This window comes from Equus caballus, chromosome 24 (genome assembly GCF_041296265.1).
Source record: "Equus caballus isolate H_3958 breed thoroughbred chromosome 24, TB-T2T, whole genome shotgun sequence".
Lineage (NCBI taxonomy): Eukaryota > Metazoa > Chordata > Mammalia > Perissodactyla > Equidae > Equus > Equus caballus.
The window spans coordinates 59,535,918-59,551,744 of record NC_091707.1 but is presented as its reverse complement, the minus strand read 5'-3'; the positions used below and the strand labels follow the sequence as shown (position 1 = coordinate 59,551,744).

The following is a 15,827-nucleotide window of genomic DNA, read 5'->3' as shown; positions in this document are numbered from 1 at the left end:
GATATGAAAGTCCTAAATAAAATTTTAGCTAACCAAAACCAACCGGATATTAAAAAGTCAAAACATCATGATCAAATAGGTTTTATCACAGGGAAGCAAGAATGGTTTAACATGGGGAAAGGGTGTTGATGGAATTAATGTAATGTAATTCATTACAATAGAGTAAAGGAGAAAATGATATGTTTGTCTTGACTAATGAAGACAAGGCATCTGATATTTATGATTCTAAAAAAGCTCTTAGGAAAATAAGAGTGGAAGAAAACTTTCTAAAAGTTATAGAAAGTTACCTACCAAAAGCATATAGCAAGCACCGTACTTGATGGAAAGATCTTAGATGCCCACCCTTGAAGACTGAGAATCGGGACAGCCACCCTCACCGCTGCTGACCGGCTAAGCATTAGCAAGGCGGCCAAGATGAAACCACAGTCCTCCCAGCGTCTTCCTACAGCAGCAATAACAAGCAATAAATCTCTTCCTATAGATCCCCTACTGGTTCCCATCCTCTCGTTGAACCCGGATGAAGCACGTGGTAATGAAAGCAACATGGCACTGGTGTGGGAACCACCAGTGAGACAGAAGGGAGGTCAGTTCACAGACGGGAACTGAATATGGAGGAAGCGACAGCACAGATCAATGAGGAAAGAAATGTTTGTCCATAGATGGTGTTGGAAACTGGTTCATTCTATGGAAAAAACCTGGATTCCTACGTAACACCACCTGCAGAGACGGACTCTGGATGGAGTGAAGACCTAAATGTGAAAGAAAAAACTGATCGGAGGGAATCTAGGAGAATATGGATCTAGGAGAGGGAAGTATGTCTTCAAATGTTAATTGTAAAAACTAAGGGGCAAAAAAAACAATTACAGCCATGTATCACTTAACAACGGGGATACATTCTGAGCAATACGTTGTTAGGCAGTTTAGTCCTTGTGCGAACATCACAGAGTGTACTCACACAAACCTACATGGTCCAGCCTACCACACACCCAGGCTCTGTGGCACTAATCTTATGGGACCGCCATCATATACGCAGTCCGTCGCTGACCAAAATATTGTTATGCGGCACATGACTGCATAAGAAAATTAAGACTTTCTGTTCGACAAAGGGAAACCGTAAGCAAATTGTTAGATTTTAGATTTTCAGATTTCCAAGATGGAAAAAGTTCTGGCAATCTGTTGCACAATAACGTGAATATACTTAACACTACTGACCTGTACAGTTAAAAATGGTTAAGATGGTAAACTTAATGTTATGTGTTTTTTACCACACACACAAAAAAAACTGTCCGTAAAAGAAAAGGAAAACAAAATCTTGGGGATTGTAAATAAAGAATATAGGCAAACCAGAAGACAAAAACTTAGAAGCTCCCAGCTCACAGGCCCCACAACCAACACCACCACAGATCCCAGACCCCAAATCTACCAGAATCCACTGGGCCCAAATCCAGCACTCCTCACCTGCCTTCCCTCGGAAGCCCAGAACCTCTCCACCCAGCAGCAGAAGGGGCCTTTTGGAACGAAGACTAGACCCTGGCCCTGGCCAGTTGTCCCCGCCCCATGCTCAGGAGAAGCCCAAAGTCCCAACCAGGGACCAGAGTCTACAGCCCCACCCCACCTCCTCTCTGAGCTCACCCCACGCAGCCCACTGACAAGCACCCCATTGCCTCTGCCTGGACCACCCTCCTGGGCAGGACACTCAGCATCCTCGCCTCCCCTGGGGCAGGCCTCCTCTGACCACCACCCTTTCCATCACTTCGACCCGACCTAGCATAGCCACAGCCACTGCCCAGTTATACACATTCCTTTATGGTGTTTGCTCTCCCCCAGAGGAGGCGTTTGGCCCTCTGCCCTACCCTGACCCCGGGCTGGCACACATTAGGCACCAGGTGAATCCTGGTTCACATTGATGGATGAGTGGAGGAACAGCCCATCATGGCCACGAAGGGACAGAGAGGAGGACAGCAGCCAGCTGCACTCAGTGCCCAAGACCCTGTGGGGGGACAGGGGAGCGTGGGGATTGAGCACACACTCAAGGCAGGGCCAGAAGCAGGCAGGCGACTTCATGGCTGCTGGCTGCAACCACAGGAGAGGACACAGGGTGGAGGGGGCTGTGGACCAAGGTCGCCAACTGTGCCCCACCACCCAGACTTCTTTCCTAAATGCCGCTGAGAAACACTCCTCTCCACCCGAATCCGGACTTGGGCAGGACACAGGGAACACCCCTCCGGTGTCCGGCAGAGGTGCGGGCTGGAGGGCTGTGGTCCCGACCCGCCTGTGTTCCAGCCAGCCACGCCCCCCAAGCCAGGGTCAGGTCAAGGCCGACCAACACCATGAGGGGACCCTGAACTGAAGGAAGTGGGAAGCCGCCAGGCGGGGTTAAGGTCAGGAGCCAAAGGGACCAGGAAGTTGAAAGAGGACAAGACAGCGGCGTGAGTGCAGGAGACAAGGCGGGGCCCGCGCGGCAGTGCACGTGGATCTCCCTCTGCGGGCTTTTCCTGTCACCCCTGATGCACCCAAAGAAGAGGTGCCGTGTGGGAAGTATGCTGCATGATCCGCGCCCCGCGGCGCGGCCCCCCCACGCCCCCCTCTCCGGGGGCCGCCCGGCTGCAACGACGACGTCACTGCACAAGTGCCAGTCCCTTCCCCATCCGTGCGGCTCGGTTTGGCTTTTTTTTTAACGGCCTCCTTGCGCGTCCTCTTCTGCAGCTTGTCGTGTTTTCTCGAAGACGAAGACTTTCTTCAGTCCCGATCCCAGGAGGCTGCCGGCCGCCCGCATTGCCGACTCTGCCCTCGCGGCGCTCTCTCTGGTCCGCTCTCCCACCGAGGTCAGGGCGCGCTCCACGTTCTGCGCTTCCCAGCGCTGCTCCGAGGCCCCGCGCGCGCTCCCGGCGCCCAAGCGCTTCCCAAGGCGGCGGTTCGAATGCACCCGCCTCTGCCCAGCGCGAGGCCGTCGGCAACCACGAACGCCGGCTCCCAGGGCGCCCCCGCGGGGCTCCCAGGCCATCGCACCCTGCGCGTCCCTGGTCCCTGGTCCCGGGAAAGCCAGCGCTTGACTGACCTAGCTGACTTCCTGTGTCCTCTGCTCTGCAGCGCCTGCCCTTGGGTTCTGCTCGTTCACTCTCCGCTTTTTCACAACTGTAGAGTTCTGTTTTCTCCATGTCAACTCTGCAGGGTACAGACGCTGCAAATAAATTTCCCACTCTGGCTTCTTTTCCTCTTCGTCGCGGTCATGTAATAAACAGTGGTTTCCAGTTTTGACAGAGTCTGTCCTCTCCTAATGGAGCCTGCTGTCCTTAACTCTGCAAGGACATTTGTCTTTGTCTCAGTAGGGAACCCCGTGGGACCCACGCCCGGTCCTCAGGGACACTGACTCGTCCGGAGCAGCCCGGCTGCCGGTGCTGGCCCCAGCTGGGCTCCAGTGTGCATGTGGGCCCTCATCTTTGCGTCTGGGGATGGTGGGCGGGGTCTTAACCCTGGTGTCAGGCCTGTGAACCTGTCACATCACATGCAGAAGGGGACTGAGGGTGCTGACAGAGGCCAGGGACCCCCAGAAGTGGAGGAGAGGCAGGGGAGTGTCAGAGACGGCTGCCTGTGTGAGGACTGGGGGCCCTGCCCACACCCGATTTCAGCCTGGGAGATCATGTGGGACCCCAGGCCACACACCTGCGTGGCTCTAAGCCTGTGCACTCACCCGTTATGGCAACAGTAGAAGCCAAACACCCTGCTCCCCTAGTCCCTGTAGCCTTAGAACGAGCCTGTTGTGGGGCCACCATAGGTGCACCCCACCTCCCACGGGCTTGGCTTCTCGGGGCCTGTTCCGCCCCGTGTATTTCAGAATCAGCAGCTAAAGTCCCGCAGACACGCACACGGACACTCGGGATTTTGCTTGCGACTGTATTGAACCTACAGACCAATCTGAGGAGTGACAGCTCCGTAACTTTGGGTTTCCATTTGGGTTTCTGAAAATCACGTTCCCAAGGACAGGTGGGCGTCCTGGCTGCATGGCGGTCCACAGAAGCAGGGAGATTCAAGCGGACTTGTTTCCAGGTGAGACGGGTCCTGTCCAGCGGGGCGGAGGACAGTCGAGGGCGCAGCAGGGAGGGACGAGCCCCGAGAGGAGCTGAGAGGGGAGCCCAGGGTGTGGAGGAAGGGACTCTGGGCCAGGAAGTCTGGGCACAGGCCCAGAGGCCCTCTGGGGGGCCACCCCATGAGGACAGGATCAGGGATGTGCTCCCGAAAGGGAGAAACTGCTGGCCACTGCCTGGTCCAGCCAGTGCTCCTGAGGCCACTGCAGAGGCAGCACAGGTATATCCCCCCACCCAGGGACAAGAGGCCCAGACCGGCCGAGACAGAGCTGGTGCCGCCCGGTATGAGCTGTCACTCCAGCACATCCCCAGGCAGGCAGGAAAAGCAATGAGAGGATGTTCTAGCAGGGGGGCCCAGGGGACCCAGGGACTGGAAGTGGCCTCAGGCCTGAACTGGCTGGTAGCAGGAGGTTTCCAATGGGCCCCTTCACCTGCCCAGCAGTGAGCGGGTCGGGTTCAACTGCCCTGCAAAGAGGGGAGCCTGGCAAGGGAGGCAGGGCTGAGGCGGCCTGTGCCTGCAGCGGGGAGCGTTGGGAGGCCGAGGCTCCTGGGATGGAGAGGACCCTGTTCTGGCTGCGGGCACATCCCTGGACACAGACGGCTCTTTGTCAGGGCCAAGCCGCCTCGGAAACAAAGACCCCTCTGTCCACAGTGGCCTCCCCCTCACCCCCAGGGCACCACCCCCAGGAAAGGAACAGAGCCCCCTGGGCTCCCATCTGGCACCCCTGCCCACCATACACACAGACACACACACACAGGCACACACACACACCAGGCACACGCATGTGGACACATGCATACACACAGAAACACGTGTGCACACATGCATACACACAGGCACGCACACAGAGACACACACAGACATGCACACAGGCATGCAGACACACACGCCCAGGCATGGCCCAGGCGTGGCTCGAGATGGGAGCCTGAGACGAGGGCTTCAGGGGGCGCCCAGGACCCTGACGCCCACCCTGTGCTGCAGGCCAGGCCTGTCCCCCTAGTACCTGGGCAGCCCGGACCAGCCCAGCTTCAGTCACTAAAACCCAGGGTCCCCTTCCCCTGGGACTGAGCCCAGCCCCCCGAGACCTGAGGGTGGCAGAGGGATGCAGCAGCCTCGCCCCTGCAGGGAGGCCTCCACAACAGTTTCTGAGTCCTCTCTAGACCCAAAAGCCCACAGCCACCACACTGGGTCTGTTATGACCTCCTCACAGAGGACAGACCGTGCCCACCTCTGCCACTGCTGCCCAAGGAGCTGAGCTCCATCCAAAGTAGGGAGAGCCCCAGGGCCCAGAGTGAGTGCACCACCAGGGCTGTCTCTGCATCGTCCCTGCAGCCGCCCGGACTCAGCCAGGCTGCTATGACAGGTGCCCCACATCCCTCAGCATCCAGGCGGCAGGATCCAGATGAAGCCAGGCAGGGCTCCCACCAGCCTGGCCAGCTCCTGCCGACACTGTCCCTGTAGCTGGCGCAGGGCCGCCTCCAGGCAGGCCTCCCGGCTCCTCAGCGCCTTGATCACCTCGGTGGCACGCAGACCCGGGCCGCCCAGTGTCCCAGCCTCACTCCTCACCAGCCGGTGGGGCCCATGAGGCTGGGCCAGGCCTCCACCTCGCTCCCAGGCTCGCTGCAGAGCTGTCAGCTCCTGTCTTACGGCTTCCTCTGAGGCCCGCTGCGTGGCCTTCCACCCTGGCCCCCAGCCTCCAACCTGCACAGGAGAAGATGGTGGCTCATGAGCCCAAGGCAGCCGAGTCCCACCCAGGACACTGGCCCCCTCGGCACTCCCCTCAGTGGCCCCACCCGTTCCCTGAGAAGGACTGAGGGCCCAGATCCCACATCTCCCAGGGAAGCTGGGACCAGCCCCAGCGCCAGCTCCAAGGCCTGGCCCTTCAGGACTCTGCGTCACCCTCACCAAGCCCTGAACCCTAAGCCAGAGACCTTGGGGCCCCAGGGATGGAGTTGACGGCCTGACCACCCCCGAGCCCTCAGGACCACCCGGATCCACGTCAACTACCAGGGAGGAGTGTGGGGAGTGGGCTTGGCTGCTCCCAGCAGGCTGAGGCCCTTGGGGCCATCCAGAGACCAGAGTGCAGTCCCTGGGGACAGCCACCCCCAAGCCCCCCGCCGCTCCTGGGTCGGGCCCAGCCTCCCACCAGCCACCACACTCTGCTGAATCGGCTTCCCACCTTCACCCTGCCCTCCAGGAGGTGAGTGTGGGACGGGGCTGACCCAGGGGGACGCCGGCTGAACCCACCTCTGGCCCTCAGGGCAGGCCTGATCCCAGAGACCCTTAGGCAGCTGGCCCAGTGGGGTGGGGGAGTGAAAAGACACTGTACCCTCGGTGTCCCCAGGGAACCGCCCTGACCCTGACCCTCAGCTGCTCTGCTTGAGGCTCCCAAACAAAGAAGCATCAGTGGCCCTGAGCCACGACAATCACCGGCCTGACTCAACCCGAGGAACCGCCCACAGACATCCACAGAACTTCAGCTGCCACCTCCAGAGAGGGGAGGGCACAGGGCGTGCACAGCCTCAAAGACCTCCAGGAAGCCCCCTGCTCTTCAGGGGCAAACTGGAGACTTTAAGGGGAAAAACCACACTGGAAATTTACTGTAAGATGCTTCAGAAAAGGACGAGAGATGGAGAGAACGTGGCCCACTGCTTACAGCTCGAGCCCTGGTGCTCGCCACTCCGGCCCCAGAGAGGCGGGCGGTGCACGGGCAGGTAGGGCAGACCCACGTGTGTCCCAGCAGGTAAAAGAGCAGACGGGGGTGGACGGGACCTGCTGGAGACAACACCAAGAGCGCCCTGGGAGAACAGACAGGCCTCCAACAGGGCGGCCTGGGGCTGCAAGGGACTCAGGCAGGGGCGGTGGGGGCTCCTCACCACACACCCTCCTGCTCTGCGCGTCTGGCACGTGAGTACACCCCCACCAAACTTAACCAGATTAAACCACGTGAACTCCACAGGCCACTCTGCCCCACCTGCCCCGACTCGGCATCCCCAGGCCCTCACCCTGGCCTCCCAGGCCGCCCGCCGCGTCTCCACCACAGCCTGCAGCTCCTCCTGAAGGGCCTGCAGCTCCCGAGCCACCAGCTCCAACTCGCCAGCACCCCGTTCAGGGATCCTGGGCAGAAACGTGGGCTGTGAGGCCTCTGGGGGGCAGGCGTCCAGGACTGTGTCCTGCAGAGAGAGACCCAAGTGAGTGGGCAGGTGGCCAGCACAGGCCTCACAGCCACAGGCCCAGCTCCCCAGTCAGGGGGGAGAGGTGGGCCAGAGGCCTGGGGCAGTGCCCACCCCCAGGTGGCACAGTGAGGTGGATAACTACCAGCAGCCCTGCAGGCCTGGGGGCCAGGGAGGCACCAAGGCCACGCTTCCGGAAGGCTGAGAGCCCTCAGAAGTCTGGGCCTCCCCAGGAGCTAGGCAGGGTGGGTGGTGGGACAGATGGACATCTGGAAAGAGCCCCAGACTCAGAGCCGGCAGGCCTGGGTGCAGAGCCAGCTTCAGAGCTGGGCGTGTGTGTGGCCTCCCAGTATCTCCTCTTTCTGTCCAGGAAATGGAAAGACTCTTCACCATCACCCCGGGGCTGCTGTGGTCAAGGCCGGGGACGGGGAGGGCAGGGCAGGGGAGGTGGGGTCGCTGGGGCTTCCTGACCATCCACTGCCAGAAGACCAGCTCCCGGCGCCGCCACTCCAAGGCAGCCTCCAGGCGTGCATTCTCACTCTCCAGCCTCCGCAGCAGCTGCAAACGGCAAACCATGGCCCAGTCAGATCCCATGGGCACCCGGATCCCAGCACCAAGACATCATGCACTGTGCCCACCTCTCTCTCTGGCCCCTGCGCCCAGTCACTAGCCCCACTTCCATGCGCTGCCCACGCCTGTGAGCAGCCCGTGGTCCCGCATGCCGGCCCCAACTGTGAGCCCCACAGGGTCAGGGGCTGAGTCCAGGCACTCCCTGACTCGAGACCTCGGCCCCACATCCCTTGCTAACTGGGGACTGCACCCCAGAGGCTGCGGGCAGAGGAGGAGGCCCGGGACAGGGGGGCCTGCCAGGCTGTGGGGGAGGAGGGACCTCTCCCCTGCAACCTCAGAAACCCAAAAGGCGAAGGCTGCACTGCGGCCCAGCTGGGAGGTGATGGAGAATAGGCTGGGGCATCAGGGTGGAGAGCACAGCCTCGCAACACGCAGGAGGGCAAGAAGCCCCACACCCAGGTGGCCCAGACCTGCCAGCAGTGTGCCACAAACTGCCATGCCCAGCCCGCCTGCGCCTCAGGCAGCCAGGAGCCCCGCGCAGGTGCGTGGCACAGCCAGGCTAGCCGCACGGTCCACCCGAGGCTCCACCGTGGGTTGGGGAACACCCTGACCCGGAGCAGGCACGGCTCCTCATGGAAGGCAGAGGAGCTAGGTCATCTGGGAACCCAGGAGCATGTTCGGGGGCCGGGACAACTGGCCACCCTGTCGGCCAAGCAACAGCTCTGCCAGGGCACCGCTCGGAGGGCCAGTGCATGCGCCCTGGGCTACAAAACCAGTGACACGGGGTCTCCCCTGGCCAGGGGTCTCCTCCTGCCCTTGGCTCCAGGGAACCCAGAGTGCCCGCCAGGCAGCCAGGGCCCTGCCTGTTGCAGCTGGAAGCCTGGGCCAGAGGAGGCACAGCCTTGAAGACCAGGCCAAGGGCCCGGGGAGGCAGGCCTGCAAGGAGAACTGCCCCACAGCCAGGGGCACAAGAGTCGGCTGAGACACCCCGGAGAGCGCCGCCTGCACAGGCGCACAGACGCACACCCTACATGCTGGCCAGCAAGAAGAACACTTAACTGGTTCCCAAGGCCAGTCCCACAGGGCACCCCACACTCCCCAGACCATGGGATGGGGGGGCAGGCAACAAGCACCCTTCCCACCGGGCTGTGGGCCCAGTCCCTCAGTTCTGGAGTCTCCCTAGGGTGAGGGCAGGGAGAAGACACAGGGATGGAAGGAGAAGGCTGCAGCTCAGCCAGTAACCAAGGACGCTGCCCAGCCACTCAGGAGCACGCCTGGCCACTCACACAGCAACCACAGATCATTCCAGAAGCCTCTGGGACATGGCCCAGGAGTGCAGGCCCTTCAGGTAGGCCAGTCTAGGCTCCTGCCAGCTCCCCCTCCAGAAACCGTGGAAGGAAGCCGACAATGGGTCCCGTCCACCTGGCCACCCATCTGCAGTCCTGCGGTGCCAACATGCTCGGCCTCCAGGAGGACGGGGAGCCTTCCTCGGCCCCACACACGCACCGAGGCCAGGGACACAGGCAGCACCAGGCTGGAGCTGGTGCAGCCTCTGCTCTGCTCCAACCCAGGGGGAACAGGAGCAGGATCCGGGCCTCGCTGAGTCACCCTGAAAAGGTGGACTGAGCCAAGGGCACCTCAGGACGCTCAGATGCTGCCTCAGCACTTCCAGGGCCCAGCACAGCCCTGCCCGAGTGCGGCCAGCCAGGTGTCCCCCAGGGCGCAGATTCGGCAGGCACCAAGGGCCAGGCAGGTGTCCCCAGGTGGCCACCCTAACCCCAAAGCATGGATGCAGATCCCCCAGGAGCACGCTGCGGGGATCTGCTGGGCAGGAAAGAAAGGGCCACTCCAGTCCTGAGCCTCAGCCCTCCTGCCCAGCCAAGTGCCCCTGGGCCGGGCAGCACCAGCCCCACACTCTGGACAGGCCTGAGCCCAGCCCTCGACGACAGCCAACCCTGGGCCTGTCCCAGGACCCTGGCCATGAGAGCCCAAGGGAAAGAAACAATGACAACCAATGGGTGGCCCCAGAAAAGAAGGTTGGCAGAGTGCGGGGCATGCTGGGCCAGCTTCCCCCACCTCCCAGACTCCCTCCGCCACCAGGTGACACCTGAACAGCCTCGAGGACCAACACCATCAGCTTAGACCCTCAAGCAGTCTTCCTGAATCCCAGCAGCCACCCTCAGCCAGCTGCCAGCCGGGCCCAGACACCTGTGCCCCTCGGGCCCAGCCCCATGCGCACACAGTGGCCAGTCTGGATTCCTGCATCAGTGCACAATCTGGGGGTAGGAAGGGCTCTGAGGATGTGCCTGTCCCCAACACACGCAGGATGGTGACCGTGGCAAATACCCCCAGCTCAAAGACTCAAAGACAGACCACTACAGGTCCTCCCCCTAGGCCCCTCCACACCTTGGCCCCACCAGCCCTCACCTGCCGGCCGCCCTCCGGGTCCCTGAGCAGCTCCGCTTCAGTGACAGACAGGTGGCCAAGGCTGCGGTCGCTGTGGCAGCCACGGGTGTATGAGTGGACCTGAAACAGGCAGCACAGGCCCCAGGCTGAGTGGGGCGGCGCCTTCCCAGCACTGGGCACAGCCTTCGGAGCCCACCTCACAGACAAGGAAACGGGCCACACCTTGCCGAGGCAGTGCAGGGCAGGACAGGCCCAGGCTCAGGACAGTCCTCGGCAATGCTGGGGACCAGCCCCGAGCCCAGGGCAGGCAGGCAGCCCTGCCTGTGGCCTCTCCACCCACCCAGCTCCGGGGGTACAGTGGGGGCAGGGTGGGGCACCCTGCTCCCCGCCTCAGCTCCACTGCCAGGCCCGTGCAGCGCGAGAAATAGCCTCTGGACAGGCCAAACGCGGGGCCACGGAGCAACTGTGTGGGTCTCAGGGGCAGGGAGGGCTCCTTAGCAAGGTGAGGCCCCAAAGCAGATGGGCGGTGGTTAACAGGTGGCACTGGCCCAAGCAGGAGAAGCAGCTGGGATCAAGGCTGGGCAAGAGGGAATAGGGGGTCCCAGAACAGGCCAGCTGAACAAAAGACCCTCTGCCTGGAGCAAGGGTGTAAGGTGGGGGTCTGCACACCATGGAGCCCTGTGCTGGTGGGAGCCCACAGCCAACTGCCCAGCCACCTCTCAGCCCAGACCCTGCACAAGGAGGACACCTGTGCCCTGGAGCTGAGTCCTATTGACCTTCAGGAGCCCTACAGGAAGTGTCCACCACCCACAGCAGCCCACACCCGGGGTGTGGTGGGAGGGGAGCCCAGGCGGCAATGGCTTCCCCAGGAACTGGAGCCCACATCACTGCTCAGTGACACACAGCCTCGGGCCTATGGGGACTTCTGGGGACTGGAAGGCCAATCTCGCAGGCTCCTTGCCCCTCTGGCTCCCTGCCCCAGTGATGCCCAGCTCCATCTGTCCTAGGCCTCCTCTTGGGCCACCTGGAGCTCCAGGATCAGGCCCCAAGTGACCCCAGGGCAGTACCCAACCAGTCAGCCCCCTGCCAGGCCTAGGAAGGCCCACATCCAGCCAAAGGCCAGGCCCCAGCTCGCGCTGGGCCTCACTGGGCAGGCCACGGGCAGGGAGAGGGGCCAAGCTTGCCGCAGGGAGAGGCAGCGTGACATCCTGGAGCACAGGGGGACAACTGCCCCTGGGAGGACAACGCGCAGGCAGCACTACCTTGCCCAGGAGGGCGCAATGCTCCTGCTGACTGGTGATCAGGTTTCGCCACCCGAACCGCAGCTTTCCCATGAGCCACTGCAGGTGGCGGATGTCCACACAGCCATCTGCTTCCACACGGGGTGCAGGTGGGCCAGGGCTGGCCAGGACCTCACACTGGAGAGGGGGCAAAGGTCAGGCCCTGCTCGCACACCCCAGCAGAGACCCCCAAGGGGGAAGGAGAAAGGAGGCCCCAGGGAGTGAGAGCCGTGGATCCAGGAGTACCAGAGGGACAGTCACCTCACCCTGCCCTGAGGAGGGGGGGCAGGGGAGGTGGGAGCAAGGACCAGGGCAGGGAGGCCAACGGAGGCCCAGTCTCCAGCCAGGATGGCATTACTAACCCCCAAAGGGTGGCCCTGAAGGCTGGCCCAGGCCTGTCCTCACGGTCCATCAGGTGGCAGCCAGGCTCCCGGCCAGGGCTGGGCCCTGCTCACCCTCACCTCACACCCACCTCGCACACGGGCATCTCATCACCCAGCCGCACACGGATCTGGGCCAGCAGCCGCTCGAGCAGGGGCCCGCGGGCCAGGAGCCAGGACAGGGCCAGCAGCAGCTCGCGGCTGCCCTGGGAGCCGTCCTCGGGGAGCTGAACCAGCGCACGCCTAGGGTAGCCCTGGGAGCGCAACGCGGACTTCACCAGGCGCGCTTGGGCTTCTGGGGGTAGAAGATCGTCAGCTCAGGGGACCACCCATTGGAAGTGACATCACCTAGACCCCTAAGGGACCCCCGCACCACCCCAGAGACCAAGCTTAGAAGTGACAGTAGGGGGTTGGGACTTAAACAAAAGCGGGAGCCCAGGACTAACTCGCGCCAGGGCTTTATGGGGTACGCCGGACCCAAGCCTGCGCAGGGACGGGACTTACTGGAGGAAGCAGGGCTAAGAGCTGAGGGTCTTGCGTGGGTGGGCGGGGCGGAGCCTACAAGGGGAGGGAATCGTGTGGAAAGCAGGAACTGTGGGGCCTATGCGGCCCGGTCTTACCAGGAAGCGGGGCTTTGCTTTGGTGGGCGGGGCCAGAGTCTACTGGGGTCGGGGCTATAGGGTGGGAAGTACCCGAGCCTACAAGGGGCAGGACTTACCGAGTAAATTGGGTGCGGGGACCGAGGGAGGGTGGGGGCGTGCATGGGTGGGGCGGGGCGGACCCTACCGGGGGGGGGGCTTACGGAGCGGGCGGGACCTGAGCCTGAGAGGGCGGGACTTACAGCAAGAAGCAGGGCTAACGGGGACGGGGGTTGCAAGGGGGGCGGGGACAGAGCCAACAAGGGGTGGGAATAGCCGGGAAGGCCGGGCCTATGGGGGCGGGCCTTCCCGGGAGGCGGGGCTTACCCGGGGTGGGCAAGGCGGCGGCGTCGTCTGCCGGCCGCGGCGAGAGCACGTGGAAGAGCAGCCTCCAGAGCGCCGGGGCCTGCGGAGATCAAAGAGCGGCGGTCAGCGGGGCCGGCCGCCTCCCTCCGCCGGGGCCGCCGCAGGCCCGGCCGCCTGCCCGCGGGCCTCACCGCCTCCGGACGGTCGAACTTGGCGCGGCGGAAGGTCTCGGCGCTGGGCCCGCCAGGCAGCGCCCGACTCAGCGCGGTGATGGCTGCGGGCAGGGCCCCGGCGGCGTCCGCCGGGTCCACGCGGCGCCGCCGCCGCCCCATGCAGCCTGCCCCAGCCTCGCTCGGATCGCGCGCCGCCGCCGCCGCTGCCTTGTCCCGCGCCCAATCCCCGCGCGGCCGGGACGCGCCTCCGACCCCGGCCAATGAGCGGCGCCCGGGCGTTTGAGTGCCGTCCGCTCCGTCCGGTGCGGAGACACTTCCGGTGCGACGCGGGCCAATCGGCGCGGAGAGCTCCGCGGGGTCCGCCCTCTGCGGCTCAATCGCGGCTTCGCCCGACACCCGCCTGGTCCGGACTCCGCCAATCAGCGCCTCACCCCCTCGCACCAGACGTCCGCCTAGCAACCGCGGGAAGGTCTGCGGCCGCGCTCAGGGCGCCCCCTGCGGCCGGGAGGGCCGCGCAGCCGGGCGCCACCGACCCGCGACGGCGACCTCGGCCTCCGCGAAGCCCTCTCCGCTCGGCCGCCAGGGGGCGCCCAGAGCGCGCGCCAGGGCCGGGACGGGGACGCCCCTGAAAGCTCGGCCCCGTGGCGCGCGCTCGGGCTCCTCCCGGAAGGTCGGCGACTCTCTCTGCACCCCAAACCTACGTCTACAGACCCCCGGCCCGGCCCCTCCCCGTGCATCCTCTGCCGGGCCAGCCCCCCACCCGCCTCCCTCTGTCCCCCCTCTCCTTCCATCCTCTGCCCGGCCAGCCCCCCAACCCCGCCTCCCTCTGTCACCCCTCCCCGTCCATCCTCTGCCCGGCCAGCCCCCCACCCCGCCTCCCTCTGTCCCCCCTCCCCGTGCATCCTCTCCCCGGCCAGCCCTCTTGGGGCTCCCTCTGTCCTGTACCTTCAGCCCTCCTTCCTGAGTTGAAGGAACATGAGCACAGCTCCTTTGGGAAGTAGCCTGGCGGCTCTTTCAGAGTTACACGTAAGTTTACCGCCAGACCCAACAATGCCAGTGCCGGGACCGTGAGATCTAGGGTCACGTACATGGAAGTTCATACAGCTTTGTCCTAAACCGTCCAAAAGGCCCCGCTGTGCCGTGAGCCACAGGATGGAGGGCTGGTGGGCAGTAACAGGAACACCACGGACTCGTTCAGCATGAGTGACCTCAGACGTGAAAGAGCCCGATGAAACCCTATATTGTATGTGTGCCTACGTACTTGTATGTGTGCTGTATACTGTACGTGTGTGAAACACCCAGAGGAGCCAGTGTGGAGACAGGAGGCAGAGCAGAGGTGGCCGGGGGAGAGACTCAGCCTGGGAGCCCTGGCACATGGCAGGAGGGGATTTCTGTGGGTGAGAATGGTCTAGAGCTGGATTGTGCTGACGGCCACAGAACTCTGTGAACTGGTTAAATCACTGCATGTGAATGTGCTGGGGTGAATTTTACGGAATGTAAATTATACCTCAATAGACTATAAAGAAGAGAGCTGGGGGGGAGGAGGAGGGAGAGAGGGAATGAAAAAGGCTCAGTCCTTGCTGAGCTCCTAGCCCGCCCCAAACAACCCCACAGCCTTGGCCAGGCCCACAGGAAGTGCGGTCCCCCATCCCCCATCTTCCTCCCGGTCCTCACCTCCGCTGCCTCCCTCTCAGGCACAGCCAGCTCCTCACCCTGTGTGTCGCCCACAACCGACCCCTTCTCCAGACCTTGGCCTCCACCCCAGGCACCCCCACCCCACCCCACTGAGCTCAGTGGCTGCCCTTGCCAGCCCCATGCCCCACTCACCTCCCCAGCCAGCAGAGGGCATTGCTGCCTGCTCCCCCGGCCCCCACCTTCAGTCCCCTCCAGGGTCCACCTTCAACTGGGGCTGGGACCAGCACTGGCCGCCAGTCTAGCCCCGCCTTCTGCCTCCACAGCCCAGAGGCCTTTCTGGCCACCCTGCTAATGCTTTCATAGCGCCTTGCAGCCTCCACAGTCCTTACACCACCCGCCCACCTGCCGTGGCTCTGGAACCCACTGAGCCTGTTCCCTCTATGGCCCTTTGCACCTTCTGGGCCTCCCGGCTGGGTCCTCTTCTTCCCACCTGAGGCCACATGGACCTGCTTCCTGCAGGCGTCAGCTCTCTAAGTACACACCCAAGTCTGCCCCCACCTGGACGAGTCTGCCCCTACCTGGAAGGGAGCTGTGCGGTCGGGGAGGGGCCAGCAGCTCAGGGCGGATTTCCCTGTGCACCCACTCCCCACTCTGTGCCCCCTCTGGCCACAAGGCATTGCTGAGTCTCAAAGCCCCCAGTCCCCTGGCCTCCAAAGGACACCTCCACCCCAGCCCCACCCCCCACTGTCCACTGGGAAACGCAGCCTCACCTCAGCATCCTCTGCCCCCTCCTCCCCGCCCCCATCCCATAAGCACTCCAGCTCCCACCTCAGTGAAATTCCATGAATCACCCAATCACACACACACACACACACACACACACACCTGGCCCTACACGCCACCCTTGAGCCTCCACAGTCTGGCCAGCACGGGCCTGCAGTAGCCCCAGCGAAGCCCTGGGCAGGGCCGAGGCTGACATGCCCCCTCCGGGCTCTTTAGGTCAGCAGAGTTCTGGGAAGGGGGGCCGTGTGCTGGGGCCAGAGTGCCGGGGGCCAGTGGGGGGAACAGGGAGGGCTCTGAGGGTGGCCAGGTCTGTAGCTGCTACGTGAACTGACTTGGGAGTTTCCAGAAAGCCCTCCAACCATGGTTGCACAGCTAGGCCTCAACTTCCCCATTGGGG

The 15,827-nt window shown here is 63.2% G+C and overlaps 1 protein-coding gene across 3 annotated transcripts; it reads right to left on the bottom strand.

The window, feature by feature from the left end:
* Window positions 1–3,880: 3,880 nt before the first annotated feature.
* TEDC1 (tubulin epsilon and delta complex 1) lies at window positions 3,881–15,194 on the bottom strand. Of its 3 annotated transcripts, none has more exons than XM_023628576.2 (8): window positions 15,102–15,194; window positions 12,861–12,939; window positions 11,988–12,190; window positions 11,498–11,653; window positions 10,257–10,355; window positions 7,731–7,817; window positions 7,092–7,259; window positions 3,881–5,787 (listed from the first exon to the last, which is right to left on the bottom strand). In XM_023628576.2, the coding sequence occupies exons 1-8, from the start codon at window positions 15,147–15,149 to the stop codon at window positions 5,464–5,466; spliced, it is 1,164 nt and encodes a 387-aa protein (XP_023484344.1). In that variant the 5' UTR covers window positions 15,150–15,194; the 3' UTR covers window positions 3,881–5,463. The 3 variants fall into 3 exon arrangements, with proteins under 3 accessions (XP_023484344.1, XP_070105312.1, XP_023484343.1); XM_070249211.1 differs by lacking the exon at window positions 15,102–15,194 and adding an exon at window positions 14,101–14,258; XM_023628575.2 differs by lacking the exon at window positions 15,102–15,194 and adding an exon at window positions 13,031–13,410.
* Between the last annotated feature and the right edge of the window lie 633 nt (window positions 15,195–15,827).